Source organism: Coenobita brevimanus, chromosome 55, assembly GCF_032717465.1.
Source record: "Coenobita brevimanus isolate Jiangsu-jjx chromosome 55, ASM3271746v2, whole genome shotgun sequence".
NCBI classification, from domain to species: domain Eukaryota; kingdom Metazoa; phylum Arthropoda; class Malacostraca; order Decapoda; family Coenobitidae; genus Coenobita; species Coenobita brevimanus.
Window position 1 is genome coordinate 49,491,871 of NC_137008.1, and position 21,544 is coordinate 49,513,414.

Genomic DNA, 21,544 nt, shown 5'->3' on the forward strand with positions numbered 1-21,544 from the left:
GAAGGTGAGAAGTGTAAATGTTGGGGGTGGGGTTGCGAGAGGCAGACCGAGAAAGATCTGGGATGAGGTCACAAAGTGTGACCTCAAGGATATGGAACTGAACAGGGAGGCTGCCAGAGACTGAGCAGCATGGAAAGGCACATTAGGTGACCATGGAAGATGCATGCAGGCATGTTGGAGACTTTATAAACAATACGATATGACATTTTGTAAAAAAACTGCTTGGGTATGTACAGGAGATGAACAGCGATCAGCAGCCGTGTTTAGCAAAGCATGAGAGAGTTTGATGCAAGCAACCAAAGGGACAGCCAAGAGACACAGCTGAGGAAATGCTGCAAGGTGAATGGGAACAGATGTGTGTGAGTTAGCAAAGTGGTAGAGGATTGGTAAGAATGGAGAAGTTGGTGACATTGTATACGGGACCTAACCTGGATCACTCCGCATGGGACTCTAAGTAAAGTACAGGTACAAGGTACAAGGAGCAATTCTAGGAAAAATATTACATGAGGTACTGAAACAGTTGCTGTAATCTCCACTACAGAACAAACCTATAAGATATGTGTTATGTGAGGAGTTGATGAAGTAGTGCGAGAGGGACTGGTCCATGTCCTCATACTGATCAAGCTTCTCCATGGACATCACGATGTTTTCTTCAGACATCAAGTATTTGAGGAACCCTTCACAGCTCAACACATCTGTGGAACATCATTAAATATTTTAGCTGATGAAGAGTTTCTGTGTTTGCCAAATTCCCCACAGATAAGCTGCTGTGGCTGCAAGTTCAGGCAGACCTGATCCTTCAATAAGGAAATTCCTGCTTAACAAGACCTCCCTATTCTATTTTTATTAATTTTGTTCTTTTAAGTCCCTACTCAATAACAGTTTTACCAGTGATGTTACTTTCTCTCAATTAGTTTGTCAAATTCACATTCATATAAGCCTGGAAGTGCAACAACAGCAACAACAATTCTCATGTGGCTCAAACCTCTCACTCCTGCTTTTTAAATCTTTTTCTCCACAATCTAACAACTCCCCCCCCCCCTCCTTCAATAACAGCAGTCTTATGTTGACTGCCTTGCATTTGCTTCACAACACTCCAAAACTCAACATGCAGCAGGCCATCTCCAACATTACCTAAACTTACTAAAACACTTACTTACACTTACTAGAAACACTACAGTAAGGCACCAGGTTTTGCAGTATCCAGACTGGCAAAACGCACTTTGGTGACAGCCACCAAATATAGTAAACTTACCTACATTTACTAGAACAATGACTTACACTACAGTAAGGCACCAGGTTTTGCAGTAAACAGACTGGTGATATGCACTTTCGTGACAACCATCAAATATTCCTGAGACTGCACATTTGCAACTAAAAACGCATTTTAGTGCCCTCCGACACACTTTTGGATTCTCGACAAGGCAACAACGGTGCCAACACTCAGTTTCGGCCTGTTTCCCACGTGTGTTCAGTGCGTCCACAAGTTGAGTGTTACAGTCTTGTGATCATGATTAATAACTGACGGAAATAATTTAATTCATCTTGAGCCCCAAGTGGAGCAAGATGTGGACGAGGTGATGGTGGAAATGGTGTAAGAAGATGTGAACCTGGAACAGCAGGAAGTAAAGGGAAGGCCAAGCATGACTACCACAAGGGGATGAAAAATGCAAGTATGATGATGAGTTAAAAAATAAAATTGTGGCAGAAATTGAGAAAGGTGCCTGTAACTCTTAAATATGCAAAATGTATAATGTGCCAGAGCTGACTGTGCATAGTACAGTAAGACCTCACTATAACGGACTAATTGGGGCCCAAGGCATTCCGAAAAAAGCGAAATTCCGATAAAAGCGCCATCCAAACTTCCCCCTGCTAATCCAGACTTTTTCCAATATATTAGACATTAGTCTGGATTGCACCAATGGTTTTTAAACCGTTTTCACTATCATTGCAGTACTGTACTGTTTTATACCTTCACTACACTAATCAAATGGTATAATATACTGTATATAATAATGCTGTACTGTACACTGATAAACATGTCTTTTATTTACCTTATTGTGGTGATGATAGCTGAAGTGGTCAGGCAGTCTGGACTGCTTCTGGCTTTGTCTGACATTTTCCGATGTATAGGAATTTAGTCTGGTAGATCCTCAATTCCGATAAAAACGAATTCCAGGTTATTGAAGTCCGTTATATCGAGGTTTTACTGCATGTGAAAACAGCTGAGTGAACTTAAAGCCAATCTAGCCTTTGCGAAGAAGTACTGTATTTTGAATCAGGCACCCTAATTGGGCAAGTGAAAACAGTGGCCGAATACAGCTCAAATATGCTAGTGATTGAAAATCATTAGTTACAGTGGTTGAATAGGAGGACCCGGGAAGACCATAGTGTGTCAGGGTCCGAAATTTAAGACCAGGCCCGCTAAAGTAGGAAATACACTAGGGGGGGGTGAGTTTTCTTATGGCCTGTAAGGTCAATGCCCCAGCTTCAGTGGTACTCTTCACAGTCCCTATTAGGCCGAAACCTGGTGTCTTCCTGTACACAGTATGACTGCTACACCAAAGGAATCTACTATACTACTATTGCCAGATGCCTCAATCCCATTTGGGGTGGCCGCAAACAAATCACCACATCTCCCTGTCCCCCACCATTTCACTGCCCTGCTCCCAACTCACACCCCCCTCTCTCATATACCTCTCCAACCCATCCCTCCATCTCATCCTTGGCCTCCCCCTCCCTCTTCCCCCCTCCACCTCACTCATATACACTCTCATCATCAGTTTTTCACCCTCCATCCTCTCCACATGGCCAAACCACCTCAGTGAATTCCTCATAACGCTTCCTATCACATCCACATCCACACCACAATGCTCCTTTATACCCTCATTCGTCAGCCTGTCTCTCCATGTGACTTCACAGGCTCCTCTTAAATAACTCATTTCCACTGCTCTCACTCTTGACTTGTGTCCTTCCAACAACATCCAAGCTTCACTTCCACACGTTAGAGTTGGTATCACAATACTGTCATGTAGTAACTTTTTCACTTCTATGCTCACTTCCCTGTTTCTTACCACTGCTTTCAAAGAACCAGCAACCTTTCTTCCCTGCTGTACCCTTACAAGCACTTCACCCTCCAAACCTCCATCCTTACTCATCACACTACCCAAATACTTAAACATACTCACAGTTTCCAATTCCTCACCATCCAACCTCGCTGTACATTCACTGACTTCACCTCTCTCAAAGACCATCACTTTACTCTTCCCTACATTCACCTTTAGATTCCATTTCTTACACACTCTCTCAAACTCATCCACCAAGCCTTGCAGCTCCCCTTCGTCTTCACTCAACAACAAAGTATCATCTGCAAACAACAGTACAGGAAGTTTCCAAACACTATCCTCTCTCACCAGGGCCACTCCAACATCCACTACCCTACCTTGTACCTCTTTTATTACCCCATCCATGTACAGATTGAACAACCATGGAGACATGACACATCCCTGTTTCAACCCTACCTTCAAAGAGAAAAATTCACTTAGTTCACCATCTACATGCACTTCAGCCTTAGCACCATCATACATACTCTTCACAGCATTCAACAACTTCCCATCTACTCCATATATTCTTAATACTTTCCACAATCCTTGTCTATCGACCCTGTCATATGCTTTCTCCAAATCCATGAAAGCAGCATACAACTTCTTTCCCTTCTCTAGAAACTTTTCCACTAAAGATCTAAGAATGAATATCTGATCTACACAACCTCTTCCCTTCCTAAAGCCTCCCTGTTCTTCTCCAACTAATTCCTCTGTTCTTTCTCTAACTCTCTCAATAAGTATCCTACCATACACTTTTCCTATTATACTAAGAAGACAAATGCCCCTATGATAACAACACACTTCTTTGTCCCCTTTTCCTTTGTACAAGGGAATAATTATACCTGACTTCCAATCCTCCAGAACTCTACCTTCCTCCCAGGCCAATCTGCACATTTTCCACATCCATTCTACTACTATCTCTCCCCCATGCTTCAGCATTTCACCACACACTCCATCAATTCCTGGGGCTTTCCCCAATTTAACTTTCTTCACTGCTTCCACAACTTCTATCCTACCGATTTCTTCCTGTCTTCTCACCTCCCACCTTTTCCCAGCCATTCCCCAGCCATTTATACTCGAATTACTTCCATCCTCTATGTTCAACAATTCCTAAAAGTGTTCTCTCCATCTGCTCACTTTTTCTCCCTTCTCCACTATTAATCTACCATTTTTATCTTTCAGTCCCCTGCTAACCTCACTTCCACCCTGTCTTACTCTCTTCACCTCTTTCCAGAACATTTTCTTACAGTCCCTCCACTTTACACTCAAATTCCTTCCAAATTCCTCATCCACTCTCTTCTTACTCTCTCTTAATAATCTTTTCACCTCCCTCTTTCTTTCTACATATAACTCTCTCTTCCACCTCTCAACTTCTTCCACGCCCCTATTTCTCATCCATTCATTGTATGCTTTCTTCTTTTGTGCCACAGCCTGTCTCACCTCTTCAGTCCACCACGCTGTTCCTTGCACCCCTCTCTGTCTTCTCTTCCTCCCATACACCACATCACATGGTGAACATATTTCTTCTGTAAATATCCTGCACACACCTTCCACTTCCCCCAAAGGAATCAACTATAGTAAAACCTCGATATAACGGACTTCAATAAAACAGAATTTGCTTTTATCGGAATCGAGGAGCTACTGAACTAAATTCCTATATATCAGAAAATGTCCGATAAAGCCAGAAGCAGTTCAGAGTGCCTGACCACTTCAGCTATGTTCACCACAAAAAGGTAAATAGAAGACATGTTTATCAGTGTACAGTACAGTATTATTTTATATATTAAACCACTTGATTAATGTAGTTAAGGTATAACACAGTACAGTACTGTAATGGTAGTGAAAACAGTTTAAAAACCATTGGTGCAATCTGGACTAATGTCTGATATATCGGAAAAAGTCTGGATTAGCAGGGGAATTTCACATTTTTTGGAATGGCTTGGGCCCCAATGAGTCCGTTATAGTGAGGTCTTACTGTATCACTCCTCATTCTTGACAGATATGAATCCCACACACACACACACCCTCATGCCACCCCCTTTATACAGTGGCTCCTCTTAGAGATATCTCAAAATTCTTGAATTTATTGTGCAAACACATGACTTTTTTCAACATCAACGCAAAATCATGTAAACCTGATCCCCTGAAAACATACGTGAGCACCACCTTTGCACAGCATGAAGAATGACTGAAAACAATTAGTACACAGCTTACTCAAACAACGATAAATTACATGAGCACAAGATAGGCCCCTCCTCAAATGCCACATACATGGAAGAGCTATTATTATTATTATTATTATTATTATTATTATTATTAAAAAAAAAAAAAAAAGTGAACACAGACCACAAACGCTGATCACTTGCATCAAGAAACCAAAGAACTCCCAATGAAGGAGTACATGAAAATTAGATGTACATATTTCATTGCTTATGCACACAATCCTTCCCACTGTATGGCCATCACCACATTCCATCCATCATCCAATCATACATTGCCCCATGAGGAGCATAGAAGCCCGGGGCTAGACAGCAAAGAAACAAAAATTGAACAACTTCTCAACACTACATAAAATGCCACATCGTCATCCCTCCTCCTCCACCAAACACAACACTTCAAAGGCATATGCATGTATACTATACATGGCCACCACAGACCGTCTAAACTTCCTACAAAACAGCACCCTTCTTGAACCCCCCACCAGAAATTCATCCTTCAGAAAATGCCCTTCCCAGAGATGCAAGTGCACCAAACCAAACTATAACGTAACTAATCCTTCACCTTCACGTCTTCAGTACTAGCAAAAAAATAAAACTCAAAAACAATTCATACTGCATTCACTGTAATGCTGCCCCTCACACCACAACATTCTTACTTGTCTCAGACACCTCACTTTCACAAGTTTTATTTATAGTCAGACCCCTACTTACGAAGGATCGACGTACAAAAAATCCACAGATACAAAAAAAATTGTGTGTGTGTGTGGGGGGGGGAGGGGAGGTCAGTCATAGCAAGGAAGAATGGAGTCAGGTGAAGACACCAACAAGGAAGTGAGGAGATAATTGCAGTTCAGGGAAGGGTAGGAGATAAGTGGAGGAGTGGATACAATAATGGGCTTTAATCTGGGGAGAGGGAGAGAGAGAGAGAGAGAGAGAGAGAATATCACAGAAGTAGGTATGGTGTAGAAAGGGGATGTGGTAGAGGGAAAGAACTCTGACATCAATAATTATGGGATTAGGGATGGGTTGGACAGAGAGAGAGAGAGAGAGAGAGAATCACAGAAGTAGGTATGGTGTAGAAAGGGGATGGGGTAGAGGGAAAGAACTTTGACCTCAATAATTATGGGATTAGGGATGGGTTAGAGAGAAAGAGAGAGAGAGAGAGAAAGAGAGAGAGAGGATAGCACAGAAGTAGGTATGGTGCAGAAAGGCGATGGGGTAGAGGAAAAGAACTTTGACCTCAGTAATTATGGGATTAGGGCTGGGTTGGAGAGAGAGAGAGAGAGAGAGAGAGAGAGAGAGAGAATGTACGAAGTGCTACCCAAAGTTCCTGTAACTTGAACAGAGGGAGCCATCCGTTTGCAGTTTTGCCTTTTGCCGCTAGGAAGAGTCAGTAGCATCCCTTGTGCGTCAGTGTGGCCCCGGCTGTGTCTGTCAGTGGACGTGTTGTTGACCTACGCATATTATTGTAACGTGGTATGTGGATGGTTTGGCGGTTCTGCAATGGTGGACCTCATGGAACGATGAACCTGCATCAAGTTCTGCTTCAAGAGCAACAAGAAGGCTGTAGAAACTCACCGGTTGCTTCAGCAAGCCTTTGGTGACAATGCCATATCCCAAAGCAGAATACTTTTCTGGTACAAGTGGTTCAAGGAAGGACGAACGTCAGTCGAAGACGATGACCGTTCTGGATGACCGTCAACGGCAACAACACCAGAAAACTTAGGAAATGTTCATCAGGCTATCCTTGCAGATCGCAGATGAACTATTAATGATATTTGTGATATCATTGGACTGTTGTAAAGGAACGTGCAACACATTCTGTGGGACATGTTGGGCATGAGACGCATCGCTGCAAAATTTGTACCAAGACTGCTGATTGACGAGCAGAAGGCACATCACGTTGCAGTTTGCAGGGAGCTCAAGAATCAGGTCAGAGATGATGCCACCTTCATCTCCCAGGTCATAACTGGTGATGAATCATGGGTTTATGGTTATGACCCAGAGACAAAGCAGCAGTCATTGCAATGGAAGTCTCCCAATTCACCAAGGCTGAAAAAAGCGAGAGGGTCATAACTTGTGATGAATCATGGGTTTATGGTTATGACCCAGAGACAAAGCAACAGTCATTGCAATGGAAGTCTCCTAATTCACCGAGGCTGAAAAATGCGTGTCAAGTTCCCAGCAATGTCAAGCCTATGTTGATCGTTTTCTTCAATATCCAAGGGATTGTTCACAAGGAATTCGTCCCACCTGATCAATCTGTCAGCGGAAAGTTTTACTGTGATGTTTTGCAGCATCTGAGGGAGAACATCTGCTGCAAATATCCAGAACACTGGAAGAACAAGGACTGGGTCCTGCATCATGACAATGCCCCTGCCCACACATCAATTATTGTCCAGCTGTTCCTGGCTTCCAGTAACATGGTAGTCATTCCCCACTCACCCTATTCACCTGACCTTGCTCCCTGTGACTTTTTCCCGTTTCCCAAGCTGAAATTATGACTGAAAGGGTGTCAATTTGACTCAACTGAGGGGATCCAGACAGAATCGCTCGAGGTGCTCAAGACCATCACACCTGAATCCTTTGAGGGATGAACGGACTCGTGAAAAAAACGCAGGGACCACTGTATACATGCCCAAGGGGACTACTGCAAAGGTGACAGTGAGAACTTGGAGGTAAGGTAACTTATTTTCCTACAATATTCAATTACTGGAACTTTTGGGTAGCATCTCGTATAAGAATGAGAGATGGACTTATGAAAAAGTCTTACGAAAGACCTTTAAGAACCAATTATTTTCGTATGTTGGGGACTGCCTGTATATATATATATATATCAGTGTTGTAGTCAAGACCAGGCACCTCGAGACCAAGACCAAGACCAAGACCAGACCCTCTGAGACCAAGACTAAGACCAAGACCAAGAATTTATGTGCCTGCTGAATGAATGAAAAGTAGCTGCAGCCTGCAGGTGCTGCACTGCTGGTCAGTTTTCACGGGCGTCTTGACCCCTCGAGTGAGTGCACTAGTACCCCAATCACCCAGTTGCAGATTATGTATCGATGCAACACTCAACACCTTTTAAACGAATTTAAGTTGATTATCACACGAGTTGAATGAGGTCAAGGGATTTCTGGAAAGACAATTACAAAGAATAATGAGAGAAGAGGGCCATAGGGATAATTTCTGGGGCCAAAACTCTAGAGTATGGAGAGACCAAGGCCCACACCAGGACTGAGATAATTTTGCTGCTTTTTCTGGCTCGTGTAAAACGTCTTCCAGACACCCCAGGGTGCGGTCATAGCTCTCTACAGCCCTGCACACCGATGCTATGGCTTTTGAAAGATTTTTAAGTTTTTAAATTTTTGAAAGTACTGTTTAGAAGTTATAATGTATGGTGTTGCATACGTCGTCAGTGCCATCATACTCATGGATAGCTGTATCTTCCTCATGCAAAAGCTGGTTTTCGGAAGACTAATTTTCGCACTTCTCTCCGAGCTTTACTCGTGCCCAAACGTTCCATACACAACATATTCATCTTTTGTGTTTCCTGAACAGTCGAGGGGGACTACTTATTTTTCAGGATAATTAAGCAAGAGACCAAAGGGGTTTCGGGATACAGAGGTGGGAAGCAAAAAAATTTTCATAAATATATTTTACATATATTACTTCCATGAGTGCTTCAAATACTTCTTGTGGTCATACCCACTATTTGTTTAAGAGAACAGTTTTCACTAACTTTCCCTCTTGAAAGGGGCCCTCATTCGAGTCTCCTCACTGTCCCTCTTGCTACTACAGATGATTTATCGGCCCCTAGGTGGCCCCCCCACTATAGCGGGGCTAGAAATGCTGCTGTGCCACATGGCCATGGCCCCCTGCTCATAGGTGAATGAGTTGTATGAAATACGAGGGTGGCAGTGCAACATTAGAAAATATTCTGATTTCTTCTAAAAAGGTCACAGAAGTCACTGCAGGCCTTCGTGATAAACATTTGGAAGCTCTGAAGGGTCATAACTCGAAAAGTTGGAAGCCACTGATGGACTTGGCCCCCATCACTCCAAAATCCTGGCTACATCCCTGTAAGGGAGGAAATATATTTACAAAATTTAATGTATGTGAACAACTGAACTTCTAGGTAAAATATTTCTGCTGTCATTGCTTCATTGGCATGAAGAAACAAACATTGGAAAATAGACATTTTTGTGGCTATGTTTTCTGAGCAACCTAGCTAAATCTGTGGTGTACGTGTACGAAGGGTGCGGGGATTGCATACACCATAACGTATATGAAGTACACGGAGGTGATCAGAGCTGCAAAACATGAATGCGTGCAAACAGAGATTATCATTACGAGAATGGCCATGTCATGCATGCACTCTCGACTCACACGCACTCTATCGGCACTCGCAGGACTCAGCTCATGCATCATCACTGTAGCACTAGCCGGGCATATCTATAAACAGTACAACACTGTATGGCGCAACATGAATCAAATCAGACATGATTTTTCTCCGTGAAAGATCATAAATTTCGACCTTCTCCATGCCATGATGCACTTTGTAATGCTGGTCTCGAGCCAAAACTCTGAGACCATAAGCTTCGAGACCAAGTTCAAGACCACGTCAAGCGAGACCCAGACCAATCTCGAGACCTATGACAAATATATATATATATATATATATACTGTATATATACTGTATATATATATATATATATATATAGTGGAATCTCAAATTTCGACTGTTTAGAATTTCATGAATCAAATTTCGATGCATTTTGGAGTGGTCTGCCTACCTTACTTTTCGACGCAAAGTCGCGTATTTCGATGCTCTCTGGGCCAGACTCCAACCAAAACAAGCAAAGATAATATTTTTGATGCGAACCAAAATGCTAGAAGTGAAGGAAAATTATAAAAAAAAGTATGAACCTAACCTAATATTGTATGTGACGTGCTCTCAGGGACTCCAACCAAAACAAGCAAAGATAATATTTTTGATGCGAACCTAAATGCTAGAAGTGAAGGAAAATTATAAGAAAAAGTATGAGCCTAACCTAATATCGTGTGTGACGTGTCAAGAAGAGAATGAAAATCAACATCATTTATTCATACAGTATATGAAGCATACAGTGATATGGTTCCGAGACAATGCACAGTCGTCAATTCGCTCGTCAGATAATTCCCCGTCAAAACATGGACGATTTCCCGTCAGGACAATTCGCACCCTGGATGATTCCCTGTCATTCTATATATATACTTATTATTAACTAATCTATACTTTAATAACTTGAAAATATAACAAGAGAAATTAAAGGAAGAGAATCAATAACAGAAATACTAAAACAAAATGAATTACAGGTGGTAGCAAATACAGTAGGCAGAATACTGAAACGAAGAGAAGTACGGTAATTATGAATATAAGGAGCAACGCAGAAATGAACAACAGAGACTGAGAAAAAAAACAGTCATGTTGTTTAAGGACAAGAGCTCCCGGATAAGAGTAGGCACCACCACCAACAAGCCATGTGCAAGGGGAAGTTCAGTTGTCGGCAGCGATCTTGCGACTGTCCTGCCAGCAGCCAGCCCTCTACAGCCAAGTGCCGCACTTTCAGCCTGTACCTTCCACATGTGGACGTGCATTTCACTGCAATTCAGTTGTATGTATTTTCTTTGTATTTTCGTCGCAACTTACCTGTTTCAAGATGGCAAGCAAGAGTGGTTCTTCGGGTAGCAATGGTAATGGACGAGAGCAGCCTGGCACCTCTAAATCTTCGCAGCCAAAGGAGAAATGGCAATACAGGAAAGGGCAGAAATCCACCAAGTATACACTTGCTGACAGTATGGCAATACAATGCAGAACTACAGTTACTTAACCACAATTATAGTTCATAAAGTTTACAGGGTGTGTGCGCAAAAAAACATGATTTTAGATATTTAGGTTCGGAGGCCCCGGACCCAAACTAACTTTTCCCATAAGAAGTTCAGTTTAAATTTTGATAATTTTTATTTCGAGGTGATTTTTTGGTACATATGCCCATCGAAATTTGACATTCCACAGTATTTGCATATATATATATATATATATATATATATATATATATATATACATATATACAGTGGGCTCGCATAGTGCGCGAGAGATTGGGCGGTGCACGAGCTCAGGCACTGGGAATTCGCGTACTAGGAATACATAATCTTATGGGAATAATTACACATGGGTGGTACCCCCTCATACCTGGACATTTTTTGGCCCTTAGAGACATAATAAAGGTCATATGTTTCAGACATTGTACTAAAGCTATAGCTACAATAACAAAAATATGGGTAGTCACCTTAACAACAGTAGACAACAGGCATGATGACCTTAAATAACAGGGGTTCCGAGGCGTGGCAACACTTACAGCGCCACACTCCCCACCGCACCAACACTTCCCTCCGCAAAGTCCTCTTGATCACCTTCCCCAGGAGCATCCAAGTCACTCACTTCAGCCATAAACCCTTCAAAGGCCAATGCTGACACTTCTGACACTGCATCCTTTTCATCCTCAACAGGATCAGGAGCAGTCGACGTCAATGGTTCCGCTATTTCACCAACCTGAGCCCGCTGTGTGTAGCTTGTTATGAGCATCTGTCTTCTCTTGTTTATTTCTTCCCTATGCCTGTCTGTGTAGAAACGGAAGAGTTTGTCGATACCAACCAGAAGTTCCTCCGTTCTTAGGTTGCTCACTTCCTGTGCCTTCACCTCTTCCTTGAGCTTATCCACGGCAGCAAGGATCTTGCTAATGTTTGACATACACAGCTCAGTCCTGCCTTCCATCACACTAGGCTGCTCAACTTGACTCTGTCTGGCATCGGGCTCTGCGTCAGCCTCGTCTATCCATTGCAACACTTCCTCGGGAGGCTGTTCCTCAGTAGCAGTGTGCACTTCTTGTATGTCCGCCAATGTAACGTCCTCGAAACCTGGTACAGCTTGTGCTGTTGTCAATGTTGCTGCCTCAGCATCGGCCAGTGGTTGAATGGCCGTCTCCTGGGTGATGCACAGGTGAGGCACGAGCATTCGCCACGCATGGTTCACCGTTGCAGGTGTAATCTGGTGCCAGGCTTGAAGGAGAAATTCAACTGCGTCCTTCACCGTAAAGTTACGCCAAAATGCCTCAACAGTCATGGCATCTGTGGTAGGTCGGGACAGAGGTGCTGGTGGAGATGGAACGGGAGCAGATGACTCATCAAGGTCTTCCTCGTGATCTTCTTGTAGGGCATGAAGCTCCTCTTGTGTGTTGGTCTTCCTGCATAGGTAGTCATACACTTCCTTATGGTAGAAATGCTTCACTGTGGCGATTAGTTCTTGATCGAGTGGCTGCATTAGTGACGTTGTGCAGGGCAGCAGAAACACAACATGACAATCCTTGTGAAGATCTTCCAGGTATGGAGGGTGACTTGGTGCGTTATCAAGCACAAGGAGCATCTTAAATGGAATGCCCAGTTCCCGACACGTGGCTCTCGCATCAGGGACACACCACCTCGTTAACCAGTCTGCAATAATGTTCCCGGTCATCCAACCATTTACAGACTTATACCAATACACGCCACTTACATCTATGATCGTGAGGTTTTTGTACCACCTTGGATGTGAAGCTGTGTGTACAACAACTGGCCTCATCTTGTGGCTCCCAGACAGGTTTACAGCGAACATTACCATCATCTTACACTTCTGGAGCTTGCGATCAGGGGCTTGTTTCTGTCTTTTAGCAATGTAAGTTGATTTTGGCATGGCCTTGTAATATAAGGACGTTTCATCGATGTTGTAGATCTGGTCCTTGGTGTACTGTCCCTCTTCAATAATCGTTTTAAATATTGCAGGATAGTCTCTCGCAGCCAGCTCATCGGCAGAGGCACGTTCACCAGACAATTTCACGTAACGGAGTTCCTTGCCCTTCTGACTTCCTCATGGCTGACACTAAAATTTCTTCAGCTGATGTATTTTCTGCCAACACTGGCCTCAATACTAACAAGGCATATGGGCCTGACGCAGTCCCTCCTGTTCTCCTCAAGAGCTGTGCTTCTGTGCTTACACCCTGCCTAGGTAAACTCTTTCACCTTTGTCTTTCTACTTGTACCTTTCCTTCTTGTTGGAAGTTTGCTCTCATTCAGCCGGTCCCAAAGAAGGGTGACTGTTCCCAACCCTCCAACTATCGTCCAAATTGCTTTAACATCCTGTGTTTCAAAAGTTTTTGAGTCCATTCTTAACAGAAAAATTTTAAAGCATCTTTCCTATTACAATCTTCTTTCTGATCGTCAGTATGGGTTCCATCAGGGATGCTCCACTGGTGATCTTCTCACCAACCTTTCAGTTTCCTGGTCCTCCTCCTTTCGGGACTTTGGTGACAGCTTTGCCATTGCATTTGACATCTCAAAGGCTTTCGATCGAGTCTGGCATAAATTTTTAATCTCCAACCTGCCCTCTTACAGTTTCTATCCTTCTAGCTGTGCCTTCATCTATAGCTTCCTTTCCAGTCGCTCTATAACTGCTGTTGTAGATGGCCATTGTTCTTCTCCTAGATCTATTAACAGTGGTGTTCCTCAGAGCTCTGTCCTATCACCAACTCTCTTCCTTTTATTCATCAATGATCTTCTAAGCTGTACATCTAACCCTATCCACTCGTACGCTGGTGATTCCACCCTTCACCTTTCCATTCGGTTCCCATAACGTCCATCTCAGCAGTTACTTCAACAAACAAGGGATGAGGCTATGGCACACCTAATGTCTGACTTGGCCCGTATCTCTGACTGGGGTAAAAATAATCTGGTTGTTTTTAATGCATCAAAGACTCAATTTTTACACCTATCAACCTGTCAAAATCTTCTGCAGGAATACCCACTGATGTTTAATAATATCCATATCAATCCTGCATCATCCTTGAACATGCTTGGGGTTTCATTCACACAGGACTTATCTTGGAAAGATATTACATCTCTTGTGAAATCTGCTTCCAAGAGATTGGGTGTGCTAAGCTGACTCTGTGTCTTCTTTACTCCTGCACAGTTGTTAACTTTATACAGGGGTTTTATTCGCCCCTGTTTAGAGTACAACTCTCATGTGTGAGAAGGCTCCCCACATACAGCTCTTCTCAACAGGGTGGAGTCAAAGGCTTTTCGTCTCATTAACTCTGCTCCTCTTACTGGCTCCCTTCAACCTTTGTCTCTTCGCCATGCTGCTGCCTCTTTATCTCTTTTCTATCGCTACTTCAATGGTCACTGTTCCTCTGAAGTGTCTGCTTGCATCCCTCCACCTCTACGACGGATGCATAGTACCCATCTAGCAACAAACTCTCATCCCTTTGCTGTCCAACTCCCTAATGCAAGAGTTAACCGTTACTCTCAGTCCTTCATTTATGCAACAGGTCAACTCAGGAACTGTCTCCCTCTGTCTGTATTTCCTACTTCCTATGATCTCCCGTCTTTCAAACACAGTGTGTCCAGGCATCTCAAAATGAATGGATCTTGAATATGGCTCTCTTTTATATTATTATTTTTTTCTTTCTTGGAAGGAATGTTAATGTGGGCTCAGCCTTTGGTTCCTTCTTCCTCACCAAAAAAAAAAAAAAAAAAAAAAAAAAAAAAAAAATCTATCTGTTGCCAGATGCCTTAATCCCATTCGAGGTGGCCAAAAAAAAATCGCTTCCACGTTGCCCTGTCCCCTGCCATTTCACCGCCCTGCTCCCAACTCACACCCCCCTCTCTCATATACCTCTCCACCCCATCCCTCCATCTCATCCTCAGCCTCCCCCTCCCTCTTCCCCCCTCCACCTCACTCACATACACTCTCTTCATCAGTCTTTCACCCTCCATCCTCTCCACATGGCCAAACCACCTCAGTGTATTCCTCCTAACGCTTCCAATCACATCCACATCCACACCACAACGCTCCTTTATATCCTCATTTGTCAGCCTGTCTCTCCATGTGACTCCACAGGCTCCACTTAAATAACTCATTTCCACTGTTCTCACTCTTGATTTGTGCCCTTCCAACAACATCCAAGCTTCACAAATATTACATACCATGTATGGTGTAACACAGAGGCATTTCACAGTAATAACGAGAAAAGCATTTGTTTCCACAAGTAGTTGGTGTTTTGGTAAAGGGGTGAAGGAAACCTAGCCGCATATGTTCTACAAGGTGATGAAACCAAACTATACACCCACCAGCATATAGTCATATCTTCACTGTCATTTAGTTATCTGTATTGAGTGACAGGAAATTGAGGGGAGATTCATGTTATCACTAATAAATGCTGTTTTATTTTATCATCATCATGATGTTTCATTAACCTCCAAACACTCGTTATTAAACATATTTCACTGTTATTCCATCCTCTGAAGTATTCCAAATATCAAAGATGACTCAGACGTGACAACCCATGTACAGTATATGAAACTGCAGTATAGTCTGATTACATGTAAACTGTGGTGTATTGCTAGACTACACTGCCAACAATAACTACAGCACACACATCCTCCATTACCCCACCTCCACCCCCAAACCATTCACCCCCACCACCATCAAGTCTGACACTGCCGCCAGACTTGTGCAGCTATCCCTGTTACTTCCAGTCATGTTAAAATGATTACGGGGTTTGGAACGAATACACGACTTTTTTGGCTGACTATACAGTATATGAAAATGAGCCCTCTGTTTCATTTGCTTTTATCTTAACCCCTAAAATACAGGCATTGGAATGTTTTGACATGCTCAGGATGGGCATAATTGGTGGGTGCAATATGGGGGAGGGGTTTGTGGGGAGTGGTGGTGGTGTGTGTGTGGGGTGGTGCAGGGAGGGGGGGCTGGGTGCTTGAGGGAGGTGGGGGATAGGTGTGAGGGGGGTAGGGTGGGAGTGGGAAGTGGGGGATGGGGGATGGGGAACTGGGGGATGGGGGGAAAAGGGTGGGGGTGGCAGTGGGGGTTGGAGTGGTTTGGGGGTGTGTGGGGGGTTTGGGGTGTGGGGAGGTGGTGGGTTCAGGGAAGGTAGGGGGTGGGCTGTTGGGGGTGGGGGATAGGGGGTAGGGGTGATGGGGGGGATTGTATAGGGTGGTGGGGGGATGGTGCAGGAGTGGGGATTGGCGGGGGAGTGGTTGAGGGATGGGGGATGGGGGGTTGTGGGGGGCATGGGGATGGGGGTGAGGAGGGATGGGGGTGAGGAGGGATGGGGGTGAGGAGGGTTGGGGTGTTGGGAGGATGGGGGTTAGAGGTGGTAGGGGGCAGTGGGGGAGTTGAGGGGATGGTGGGGGGAGTTGTGGGGCCATAGGGTTTGGGGGTTGGGTAGTAGGGGGCAGTGGGAGGACAGCAGAGGGGTCGGGGTGGGGAGGTGAGCGTAGGGGTGGGTAGGGGTGGGTGTGGTGGTAGGGGGGTAGAGGTGGGTGGGGTGGGTTTGGGGGGTGGGGAGTGTGACTGCATATGCGGGCACCCATCTTTTTGGCCCTAGTACCCTTGGACAGAATATGTGGACACCCGTCTTTTAGGGGTTAATTGTAATTTTCTCTATGCATCCCTATTTCATACAGAGGAAGTACTATGCTGTACCTGCACAATCATTACAAAACACAGCACTAATGCAATACCTGAGTATCACAAGATAATAATAATACTGGAAGCTGATAATAAGCTGAGCCTATTAACATTACAAAATATTCCGTTAACCAAATTACTGTAATATGCATTCCTAGTAACATAAAATTACATGAAACCTCAACTAACTTTTGGAGATATTATCCTTAGCAGGTTCATAGTCCCTGATGACTTCCTTGGCCTTGGCAGAATCAGCATATGGGTAGAGGATCTCATTGAGGCGGGGGTCTCTCTGCTCCTCGTTCAAGAATCTCACAAGCTGTTCTATGTTCATACCACGAATTTTGCCCTTTTTCCCTGAGTTGTAGGACTGATCCGTTCTGGTGAGAAAGAAAGTGCAACATAGAGTAAAGGTGATTTTTGATTTATAAATATCATCTTCTATCAAGACAAAAAGAATCTTGCTGTTTTTATGCCTCAAAACTCCATTCCTCCATCTTGCAACACAGCAAAAATTCCACATGACTATCATTTGGAACTTGGACCTGGAGCTCTATCATCAACCACTAACCCTAATGCCTTCTTTTCTTGTGGTCTATCTTGAAGAGATAAGCAGGAGAACTTTGCAGCCTTCCACAGGGCTAGAATATGAGCTCTATAGGCTAATATACCGGCTCAGGGATCCCTCCTGAACAAGTTACATAATATCAATGACTAGAACAAATACTTAGAATAGCATTACAAATGAAATGAGAAAATAGTGATACCTGTGGTGAACAGTGTGCAAAGAATGACAAAGGCAAGGTAGTAGTCAGCAGTAAGAATATCAAGGATGCATGGAAAGAACATTACAGTTGTCTGTTAATAGCGTAGTTCGGAAGAGGGATAATCTAGGAATAGCTGATTCAGTGTTAGGTTCCTGGCCACCATTTGATCTTGGGATTGTAGGATCTGCAACTAAAAAGATGAAAACAAGTTAGGCTGTGGGTGGATTCTGGTGTGGTGCTGAATGCATCTGGGAATGCGGAGTGAGATTAGTAATTAATTCTGTTTAATGAGTCCTCTGTACTGTATTACACCATTTGTTATGAATATTTATTACGGGAAGGGTGGTGCCCTTGATGATAAAGGCCCTGAAAATGTCTGATCTGTTTTGTTGTTCATTACTGAAAGAAACATTTAATATACACCTGTACTGTAGCAAGATACACATTATGAACCCACTCAAAATTGATGAATAATTGTAAACACGTACAAGCCTGTTAGATATTGACTAAAACAGCTTTAGTATATGAGGTCTGTTCAAAAGGAAAGCATATTATTCAAAAAAACTAATTTGTTTACTGATAACTTCATCATATTTGTCTCCTTCAAAATACTCCCCTCCAGTGTTCATACAACAGGTTTTTCCAGATCTGGAACAAATCCTGGAATGCCATTTCAGGGATGGCATGCAGTTCTTGAAGCAAATTTTCTTCCATCATCTGAAACTGGTGACCTTTCAGGGTGGATTTCAACTCTGGGAGAAAAAAAAAAAAAAAGTGCAGGGGCCAAATCTGGAAAGCAAGGTGGCTGGGTCATGGTGTAGCATCCATGTTTTTTTTGTCTATGCCTCACGCCTCATCCTTTGCACTACTTCCCTCAAACACTTTGGGATGTCCAAGTAAAACGCTTTATTAACTGTCTGACCATGTGGAACAAACATGCTTGGGGTTTCATTTACTCGGGACTTATCTTGGAAAGATCATATTACATCTCTTGTAAAATCTGCTTCCAAGAGATTGGGTGTGCTAAGACGACTCCGCTCTTTCTTTACCCCTGCACAATTGTTGACTCTATACAGGGGTTTTATCCGCCCCTGTGTGGAGTACAACTCTCATGTGTGGGGAGGCTCCCCACATACAGCTCTTCTCAATAGGGTGGAGTCAAAGGCTTTTCGTCTCATCAACTCTCCTCCTCTTACTGACTCCCTTCAACCTCTGTCTCTTTGCCGCACTGTTGCATCTTTATCTCTTTTCTATCGCTACTTTAATGGTCACTGCTCCTCTGAACTGTCTGCTTGCATTCCTCCACCTCTACGACGGGCGCGTAGCACCCGTCTGGCAGCAAACTCTCATCCCTTTTCTGTCCAACTCTCTAATGCAAGAGTTAACCGTTACTCCCAGTCTTTCATTTATGCAACAGGTCAGCTCTGGAACTGTCTCCCTCTATCTGTATTTCCTGCTGCCTATGATCTCCAGTCTTTCAAACGCAGTGTGTCCAGGCATCTCAAAATGATCGGATCTTGAATTTGGCTCTCTATTGTATTTTGTTTTTCCCTTGGAGGGAACTGTTACTGCGGGCTCATGGCCTTTGGTTCCTTCTTCCTCGCATTTAAAAAAAAAAAAAAAAAAAAAAAAAAAAAAAAAACTCATGATGAACAATGCCCATCCAGTAAAAAAAGACAATCAACATCACCTTCACTTTTGAGCAACTCTGATGTGCTTTTTTTTTTTGGTTGCAGTGACGATGTCCCAGCCCACTGAGATGAGTGCCTTTCTGTTTCAACATTGTAGTTGTCCACTCACATTTCATCACCTGAAATAACATTTTTCCAGAAAGTTTTCATCAGCATTAGAACACTCAAACAGCTCCCTGACTGACTGTGACACGGTTCTCTTTTTGCTCATCTGTTACTGTAGCAGACGCGGCATGAATTCTGTGGCAACACAATGCAGATCCAGTTTTTCGGTTAAAATTGTGTGGCATGAACTTTTACAGATACCTACTTCTACTAAAACTTTATGATGTCACAAGTCACATTTCACACTTCACAGCACGCACTCTGTCAACATGACTGCTGTTTGTTGATGTGGAAGGCTGTCCAGATTTGGGATCATCTTTGATGGATGTTTTTCAGAATCTGAATGGCTGGAACCACTTGTGACACTGTATATGACTCAAACAATCCTCCCCATAAGCCAGCTGCAACATCGTAACCCTCTGAGATTCCAATGACACATTTTCATGTCACTTCAAATCCAACATCAGAGATTCCAAAGGCGTGTTTATGCGTCATTTTACGATATTATTGTAAAATATTCACCATAAATCGCGTTTATGCGCCATTACAAAGAGACTCGAATGTGACATCAAGGAATGGTTGCTCTATGCGTGGTGGGTACTGCACAACTGATCTGACTCGTGGCTTTGTCTCTTTATTACTTTATTCTTGGTGAGTATTTCTCTACAGCTTGGTATAAAATTTCTGTTTTTTTGCTTAACTTCAACTCGTCATTTTGACTTTTTATTTTCTTTGTTTTCCTTTTTCGAACATACTACGATAAAGTACAACTATGCAGCTTTACAATGACACCAAAACGAGCATTTTACCATGAAAGCTATATTTACACAGACCGATCAAAGAAAATGATCGTTATGTGAACATGCAGCAGAATATCATACAAAACTGTGCATCTTGTTTATTCGCTTTACCATGCAGTAACATGCATAAATTGCCATAAACTATATATCTTTATGAAGGTAATTTATTGCAGTTTTGCAAGGTTTAAACCAGATCTATAAATCTTTATTGGCATTTTTTTCGCTAAATATTTCTCTACGGCAAGGTATACAATTTTTTATTTTTGCCTAACTTATACCAAAACAAGAATTTCATCATGAACACTATACTGACACAGAACGACAGAAAATAAATGATCGCTATGCAAACATGTGGCTGAGAATCATACAAAATTGTGCATCTTTTTTCTTTTGCTTTTCCACGCAGTAACATACATAAACTGCCACAACCTATATATCATTATAATGGTAATTTATTGTAGTTTTGCATGGTTTAAACCAGATTTATAAATATTAGCTTTTTTTTTTTTTGTTAAATATTTTCTACAGCAAAGTATAAAATTTTTGGTTTTCACCTAACTTCAATGTCATTTTGATTTTTGAGTTTCTTTAGTTTTCCTTTTTTGAACATACTACGATCAAGTACAACTATTCAGCTTCAAAATAACACTGCAACCAGGATCCTATCGTAAAAAGTGTATTTATGCTGACCTATTAAAGAAAAACACTGAGAAGAGAATATGCGGCCGGGAATCATAAAAAATTTTTGCATCTTTTTCCTTTCACTTTACCACACAATAAAAGGGGGAAATAACCATAATCTATACAGTATTACTCTCCCCCATGCTTCATCATTTCACCACACACTCCACCACTTCCTGGAGTTTTCTCCATTTTGACTTTCTTATAGCTTCCACTACTTCCATCCTACTGATCTCTTCCTCCCTTGTCACCTCCCTCCTTCTCCCAGCCATTCCCCTGCCACTTATACTCACATTACTTTCATTCTCTGTTTATCAGTTCCTTAGTGTTCTCTCCATCTGCTCACTTTTTCTCCCTTCTCCACTCCCAATCTACTATTTTTATCTTTCACTCTCCTACTAACTTCTTTATCTATCTATCTACCCATCTATCTATCTGTCAACTGTCAGATGCCTGAATCCTGTAAGAGGTGGCCACAAACAAATCATCTCCAAGTCACTCGGTCCTCCGCCATTTCAATGTCCTGCTCCCAGCTCACCCTCCCTTTCAACTCCATCCGTCCATCTCATCCTTGGCCTCCCTCTCCCTCTACAACCCTCCATCTCGCTCACATACAC

At 42.9% G+C, this 21,544-nt stretch overlaps 1 protein-coding gene across 1 annotated transcript in view; it reads right to left on the reverse strand.

Annotated features, from left to right (window-relative positions):
* Plc21C (Phospholipase C at 21C) overlaps nt 1-21,544 on the reverse strand; it is a 739,135-nt gene that overhangs the window by 529,533 nt on the left and 188,058 nt on the right. Inside the window, exons 8-9 of the mRNA XM_080273643.1 lie at nt 17,073-17,263; nt 549-695 (exon numbers count right to left, since the gene is read on the reverse strand). Of these exons, the coding sequence (XP_080129769.1) occupies nt 549-695; nt 17,073-17,263 (338 nt within the window). The remainder of the gene's footprint in view (nt 1-548; nt 696-17,072; nt 17,264-21,544) is intronic.